This window comes from Mixophyes fleayi, chromosome 4 (genome assembly GCF_038048845.1).
Source record: "Mixophyes fleayi isolate aMixFle1 chromosome 4, aMixFle1.hap1, whole genome shotgun sequence".
Classification (NCBI taxonomy): Eukaryota; Metazoa; Chordata; class Amphibia; order Anura; family Limnodynastidae; genus Mixophyes; species Mixophyes fleayi.
The window spans coordinates 5,321,430-5,329,831 of record NC_134405.1 but is presented as its reverse complement, the minus strand read 5'-3'; the positions used below and the strand labels follow the sequence as shown (position 1 = coordinate 5,329,831).

Genomic DNA, 8,402 nt, shown 5'->3' with positions numbered 1-8,402 from the left:
TTTCGGAACTGGTGCATGATGAGAGGCAAAGCTTCTGGATAAAGCATCAGCCTTAGTGTTCTTAGATCCTGGTTTATAGCTGATAACAAAATGGAAATGAGTAAAGAACAATGACCAACGGTCTTGCCTTGGATTCAGTACTTACTGAACATGGAGCCAATGCTGAAACAACAAAAAGGAATATACCAGTATGTCAGAGAACTTCATTAATGAGGTCTTGGAAGACCGCTGGCGGGTTACAGAGACCAAACGGCATAACCAAATACTCATAATGGCCGGAATGGGTATTGAAAGCCATCTTCCACTCATCTCCTTCTCTAATGCGGATGAGATTGTATGCCCCGCAAAGGTCAATATTGGTGAAGATGGTAGTCCCTCTGAGTTGGTCAAACAGAACAGAGATGAGAGGAAGTGGGTAGGTATTTTTAATAATGATTTTGTTAAGACCTCTGAAGTCGATACAGGGACGTAGTCCACCATCCTTTTTGGAGACAAAGAAGCAGTCAAGCCCCTATTGGAGATTTTGAGTGCCTAATAAAGCCTTTTTGTAAATTTTCTTCGACATATTCTTGCATGGCCTTGGTTTCAGGGCTGGAGAGTGAGTACAGTCTTGCTTTAGGTAATTTAGAGCCCGGAATTAATTAGATGGTGCAATCGAAATCCCGGTGTGAAGGCAGAGTGTCAGCTGCTTTTTTAGGGAATACATCTCAGAATTCACGGAACTGTGGAGGAAGTAACTCAGAAGCAGACTGCAACATCTGAAGAGGCAAGTTCAAACAGGACTGAGAACATGAGGAACTCCACTGGGTAATCTCCCCTTGTGCCCAATCAATTACAGTGTTATGAAGCCGCAGCCAGTGATGGCCCAAAATCACCGGTACAGACGGGCAATTAATCAGGTAGAACTCCAGAGTTTCTGAATGAAGGGTTCCCACTGTCAGGTGTAACGGTGGAGTTTCATACTGGAACTTGCTGCCTGAGAGTAATCCTCTGTCTAGACCACATATAATAATAACCGTACAGACACACTGGAAGGGAATCCCAAAAGATTTAGCGAATCCAATGTCCAGGAAATTTCCAGCGGCACCACTATCAATAAAGGCTGAGGTATCAACAGAATGCGCACCATAAGTGATGTGCGCAGGGACCAACACAGCATTCTTAGAGAAGATGATCTGCAGGTGAACCTCCTCTTTATCTCCAAGGCCACATATTTTCCCTACTTATTAGGGCAAGAACGAGAAAAATGCAACAGTAAAGGCACAGAACTTGGTTCCGTCTTCTGGTTTTTCCTCTGCAGAGAGATGGTAGGCTCCTAATTGCTTAGGTCCTTCGAATCCAATGGAGCCGAAGCAAACGCAGAGGATTGACAGGATGGTACCTCTTTCTCCGCCTTCCTCTCTTTGATCCGTCTGTCGATTTTGATGGCGAACTGCATAAGGCTTTCCAACGATGTTGGCGAGGGATACTGTACCAAAGTATCTTTGATCTGTTCCGACAGACCTAAGCGAAATTGACTATGTAATGCAGGATCGTTCCATTCGCTGTCAGTAGACTATCGCCTGAACTCGGCACAGTACTCCTCAGCAGAGCGCCGACCTTGTTTCAGGGCCGTAAGATGAGCCTCGACTGACACCACCCGATCTGGAACGTCATAAAGTAGGCCTAAAGCATTACAGAAAGCATCAACGAACTGCAATGATGGACTTGCAGGGGCCAGACTGGACTGAGGGTCACCTTGGAGGAGGGATATAATGATACCGACCCTCTGCTGCTCCGAACCTGATGAACGGGTTCTTAGCCCGAACTAAAGCTTACAGCTTTCTTTGAAGTTGCGGAATAAGGCTCTCACCCCAGAAAAACAGTCTGGTAGGTTCAACAGTAGGTGCCAGGGGACCTTGCTCGGCTTACGAAGTCCTAGAGGTTTCCTCTTGTGCAGACAAACAGTCGACAGTCCTTGTACCATCTGGGACAGGGTTTGAATCTGCCCTGCTAAGACTTGGGCTGGAGAGAGGTTCGTCCCATTTTCTTCCATGAAGAATCCTCTCCAGTAATTTCTCAGTCCGGTTATAATGTTAGGCTGCCGGGCTGATAACGAACTTGCAGAACAGATGACAGAGGTCTTCACCTATAGCAGCTGCCTTTCCCGTAGAGCTTTATGCGCTCACTGGTACTCGGATGTTCCCAGGACTTAACTCCTAGCGTAGTGTAAGTTCGTTAAGCATCACCGCAACAGCTGGCCAGAGGATGCTCAATAGATGTTAACGGATGGTCAGATGTAAGCCGAGGTTAGGGGACACAAGCAGTTAGAATGGTCAAATAACATGCCAGAGGGTCAGGGTCACAGGCAAACAGCGAAATTCAGAGTAAAGGCCAAAAGGTCAGGATCACAGGCAAGCAGGCAGGGTCCAAGGTACAGGCAATGGTCACAACAGCAGATCAGGGAGAAGGGTATCCAAAAGCAGGTGAGCACAGAACAGGACTGAAATGCTATAACCGGCAGGGAAGCTAAGCCCTCCCTGCCTTAAATACAAAAACCAACCAATCGGTGCTTCGCCCTAAAACAATCCTCAGGCGCAGGTTAATTAATTGTATGCATCAGCCAACAGGCTGTGTTGATCCTCCACGTCTGCGCCAGGCTGCTCTGATTTCCGGGGTGAAACAGTATTTATTTCGGCCTCCAGCCGTTGTCCTGGCAACAGTCGCGCCGAATACCCATAAGTGAAGTCTCAGTCGTCATGGAGATGGCCGGAACGCTAGAGACAGGGGTAGTGAGTCGCGGCGGTGCCTGTGGCGGCTCCTAGCAAGCAGGTGAAGTTATAAGCAGAAACAGTTTAGATCAGGTCAGTGAGACAACTACAGAGACAGCGCTCACAGAGACAACAATTACAGAAACATTAACCTCAGAAGCAGCAACTACAGGGACAATGACTACAGAGAGTTCTATCCCTCATCATCTCTCTCAGATCAGGTAAGTGCTGTAGGCCTGAACATCACACACATCTCCTATTATATGTAAGTCCTGGCCAGGTGAAAGATAACATAAGAAAATCTTGGTTGACTCAGGGTTGTAGGGATCAATATTCCTTATTCATTTATACTCCATCAGAGGATAGAGACCGAGCTATTAGGAGTAGATCCTGAGACACATGGAAAGGCATAAGGCAAAACTAACTGTAATTTTACCTGTCAGGATACAGACTGGAATGAGAAATTCATTGAACTGTTATAACTAATTGTGTGATCATTTTTAACTAATATTGATAAGAATAGTATAACAGTAATGTATGATCATGTTACATTATTACAATAGATAATGTCACATAAATGGATATATATGGGTTTAGTGTACTGGATCAGCCACCATTACACATTGAGTTGTTCCTCTGGAGCACAGCAGACAAGGACAGACAGCAGCTAGCAGGGAATACTATGTATCTGTCCTACTACTGAGCAATCACTGATTGGCAGTAAGACCCTGTGTTTATATTTCAGTACAGGCAACTGAAGACATAACTGATACATTTGTTGTATGATAATAATGATAACTGGTCTTTACAGTGTTTTTAATATTTGTTATCATAATGTCAGTATAGCATGACCCCTAAATATCACCCCTGGTTCCATCTTATAAAAAAATAGAAGAGTTTAGAATATTTTTTATTACTGAACAAATATTAGTTCTACACCCAAAAACAGAATCTCCACAGTTATCAACATCAGTTTTTATTCAACATCAAGTGTTATAGAAATAGCTGCCAGTAACATACATGGTAATTACAGATATTGTGTGGTCCTTCAGTCTACACACAGGTTAGTGCTGATTTGGATCACTGTCGACTATAAAATAAATACTTATGCAGGACCTTTACATACTTATTTAAAAACATGGTGTGAAGAACACAGATGTGCTGTAACCCATAGCAACCAGATGTCAACTATTAGCCGCCTGGTGTCATCAAACAAACAAATATGATGATCTGATTTATTGTTATCCGATACAGCCTCCAGGGCTTTACTTGCATTTACTAAATAACCCTAAGTACATAATTCTCATGACAGAGGGAGGTAAGACAGCAATAGATCAACATGAGGGAAAGAATAAGGAGATATAGGAGACCAATAGGAGCACATGTAGTATGAAACAGGGCAGTGTGCGGTGTTCTTGTAGAAATGTTCTCTACTCATAGTTCTGCTGGTTGTATTAGGAATCCCAGTGCTGAGAGGAGATGCTGATCCGCTCTACTGGACAGAAAGATCTTTCTTTTACTAGTCCCAACAACTGCACAAGATGAACAGCCGTATATTACAGAGCTCAGCAAGGGCTCCCACATGGTCATTGTCTATCTGTATACTGCAGCTCTAGCTAATAACATGGAGACCATCCCAGGAGAAAATACCCCCAAGTACCCATTCCAGACAGCTCTAATCTACCGACATTTAACATGGCTTTGATGTTATATGAAACCCGCCACAGTGAGAGAATAAAAATCATGTGTCCCTTGTATGGCTATTATGGTGATATAATAAAATAACGCTTCTAAAATATATATATGCTACATTCAGATCCTCTAAGTAACTCTCTAATGTGAATCCTGCTTTCATTTTATTATAAAAGTTGCTACATTAAGAACATTTAAATGGTTTCTCTCGTGTGAATCCTCTGATGTCTATTACGATGGGACATGTCACTAAAACACTTGCTACAGTTAGAGCATTTAAATGGTTTCTCTCCTGTGTGAATCCTCTGATGTGTATTAAGGCTTGACTTGCTGGCAAAACAATTGCTACATTCTGAGCACTTAAATGGTTTCTCTCCTGTGTGAATTCTCTGATGTCTAATAAGATCTGACGTAGTGGTAAAACAACTACTACATTCCGAGCACTTAAATGGTTTCTCTCCTGTGTGAATTCTCTGATGTGTATTAAGATCTGCCTTGGTGGTAAAACAACTACTACATTCAGAGCATTTAAATGGTTTCTGTCCTGTGTGAATTCTCTGATGTCTGTTAAAATGTGACTTGTCGCTAAAACACTTGCTACATTCAGAGCATTTAAATGGTTTCTGTCCAGTGTGAATCCTCTGATGTCTTACAAGATATGAAATCTGTGCAAAACACTTACTACATTCAGAGCATTTAAATGGTTTCTCTCCTGTGTGCATCCTCTGATGTGCAACAAGTATTGACTTCTGAGTAAAACAACTGCTACATTCCGAGCATTTAAACGGTTTCTCTCCTATGTGAATCTTCTGATGTGCTACAAGAAATGACATGTAGATAAAACATTTCCTACATTCAGAGCATTTAAATGGTTTCTGTCCAGTGTGAATCTTCTGATGTGTTAAAAGACTTGAAATATGCGTAAAACACTTACAACATTCAGAGCATTTAAATGGTTTCTCTCCTGTGTGCATCCTCTGATGTGCAACAAGTTTTGACTTCTGGGTAAAACAATTGCTACATTCAGAGCATTTAAATGGTTTCTCTCCTGTGTGCATCCTCTGATGTGCAACAAGTTTTGACTTGTTGGTAAAACACTTGCTACATTCAGAGCATTTAAATGCTTTCTCTCCTGTGTGAATACTCTGATGTGTATTAAGATGTGACTTGTTGGTAAAACACTTGCTACATTCCGAGCACTTAAATGGTTTCTCTCCTGTGTGAATTCTCTGATGTGTATTAAGATGTGACTTGTTGGTAAAACACTTGCTACATTCCGAGCACTTAAATGGTTTCTCTCCTGTGTGAATCTTCTGATGTTTGATCATTTCGGATTTAAATGTAAAACGTTTGTCACATTCAGAGCACAGATGAGGTTTCTCTCCTGTGAGATTCATCATGTGTTTGATGTGTAACGACTTAGTTGTAGAAGGTCTCTCCTATTCATAAAGTGAAATTAGCTTGTGGGACTCCTCTATATTTTAAGAATCATCATCATATGTAGTATATATGACTTGTAGATGAGGTTATTTTTGAACACACAGATGTTTAGAGATGTCCTGAGAAATTTTCTGTTTTGAGTGGGAATTCACCTGTAAGAAAAAGGTATATTAATATTTAAAAGCCTAATGAGTACTCTAATCAGTCTATTTTAACTGAAGTCGTGTTATATTGTGTAAAGAACACAAAAATATTTTATACACAAATATGACCCAGTCATTGACCATTGTTTTAATTTTTGAGTATGTGGCCACATTGCCGTGTCCCCATTGCCAGTCAAACTTGCAGTACAGAGACCTCTATCCTCCTGCAGATTACAATAATTAATAAGATAATGTACAAGGTCTATAATTGATTCTGTAAATATTTGTATAATCATCACATGCTAACCTTAAAACGCACCAATTATATGCACTTACCAAACATGGGTAACACATGCCTCCAATCCTGTCATATTTGTGGCCAGTCCATGCACCAGGTTGCCAGAATTTTCTCCGCACTAATCATAATAATGGGGATAGTTAGAACATCTTCCAAGCATTCAGCTCAGTTCTATTACAATACAATATCTACAACATAATATCTACAATATTTGTGTATGTCTCAATATCTTCTAATGCAAAATATATGTGAGGACTATCTTTTGTGCTACAAAGCTGCTAAGACCTTGCAAAGACTGTGTCAGGCGCCGTCTCGGCACCTCCGCTGGGTGCCGGAGACGGATGGCCTCTGATCGCGGCGCTCGCGCATGCACCGATTTTGTTGCCTAGCAACATACACGCTACCCTGCGATCAGCTGAGACTGATCGCCGAAAATCCTGGACATGATTTCCTGTTTAGCACTATTTAAACTCCACTCTGGCACCATTAGGGTGCCAGAGTATTGGTTCCATCCAGCTCCAGCATTATTATCATTACTGTTCCAGATTATCTCCTGTGTACTGACTCTTTGGCTAGTTTGACTTCTCTCCCAGATCTCCCTTTGTACTTCACTGCCCGCACTGGTATTGACCCTTGGACCATTCCTGATTACTCTTTGCCCTCTCTCCGTGGTACTGCGCTTCTCTGGTTTCGACTCGGCCCGTCTGACTACTCTCCATTCACTGCTCTGGTAACTATCTGGGAGAACCGTGACCTGCGCATCATACGCAGCAAAGCCCATACCTCCTTGCGGGGGTCCCTGGTGAACACCGGTGGTGCGTTAGACTCTGCGCCTCCCAGTTTAGTAGCACCAATACCAGTCAGTGATATTCCTAGTGAAAGACGTGACAGACTGCATCTGTTTGTTACAGTAAACAAAGGGCCTAATGAACCACTACGCTGGGGCGCTGGGTCCTGGGGGAAGGATGCGGTGCTGCCAGTATTTTATTTATTTATTTATCTTTCATTCGCTTTTTTTCATGTTTTTTTTCGGAGTGGGGGAGGGGAGTCGCCGCGACGCGTGGGTGGTGGTGGAGGTGGCGATGATCAAAGGCATTTTTGATCAGTGGTCAGCAAAAGGCAGCCATTCGCTAGGCTGCTTGTTGCTGTATGGGCACCCACAATACTGTTCAGCAGACACAGGTAAGTGAGGGAGGGACTGCCATGCATTTCTATAGGGAGGGGGGAGGAAGAGGGGACTGACATGCAACTCTATAGGGAGGGAGAGCAAGGGGGACTGGCATGCAAATCTATAGGGAGGGAGAGCGGGGTTGCCATATAAATATATAGGGAGAGACAGTAGTTCTAAGTGGTTTGGAGTTTTTATATTTTATTCTAGGAAATAGCATTATATACAATATATATGTGCGTCAGATTACTATTTATATAGGTAAGAATAGTGTAATGTGATAGGTGGAAAACACTAAAACTATTAGTAAAGTGACATATTTACATGTATAAGTCAGGTCCACTTTCATCACACCTGTTCTGCTCTGTTTTCATGCACAGATCACAGCTGTGTGATGAGACCAGGACCAGATTACAGAAGCACGTTCTTCATTTCCCACCCCCAGCTCAGTGAAGTGAATAAATTAAATGATGTCACAGAGGGGGCGGGAAGTTAAATATGGATTCTGTAACAGCCGCTTATAGTACCGCTCAGACAGAATAAACTTTGGTATAAGAATGATGCCAGTGGTACAGTGTGCCCGCCCAGCCACCATGTAGCCAGCAAATATAAACAACAAAGGTTGGAAATCTGCGCTTCCTGAAATATCAGTGTGCTGCCAAGAGGGAAGATATAGGAGAAAGGTCCCAATCTCCAAGAGTAATACAAAGTCGGAGCTCCTGACAAAAGTGATGCTAATCAAGAAGGAAATCAATTTGTTCTTGTGGGAGATCTGACTCTCTCTCTAAAATGGTTCGCACATGTCTGCAGCCTGCTTCATGCTATATGATGGTATAGAGAGATAACACGTTGCATGCCATAAGAAATTGTTAAAGAAATATTACCTTCACAGAACTCTCACCCCTCAAATG

The 8,402-nt window shown here is 42.5% G+C and overlaps 1 protein-coding gene across 5 annotated transcripts in view; it reads right to left on the bottom strand.

The window, feature by feature from the left end:
- Window positions 1-3,710: 3,710 nt before the first annotated feature.
- The window catches only part of LOC142151003 (uncharacterized), a 100,175-nt gene continuing 95,483 nt past the window's right edge, over window positions 3,711-8,402 (bottom strand). For 4 of the 5 annotated variants that reach the window (XM_075206258.1, XM_075206257.1, XM_075206259.1 and 1 more), the window contains 2 exons: window positions 6,362-6,441; window positions 3,711-6,034 (listed from right to left, as the gene is read on the bottom strand). In XM_075206258.1, coding sequence (XP_075062359.1) covers window positions 4,637-5,842 — 1,206 coding nt within the window. In that variant the 5' untranslated portion in view covers window positions 5,843-6,034; window positions 6,362-6,441 and the 3' untranslated portion in view covers window positions 3,711-4,636. The remainder of the gene's footprint in view (window positions 6,035-6,361; window positions 6,442-8,402) is intronic. The other variant, XM_075206261.1, reaches the window with a different exon arrangement.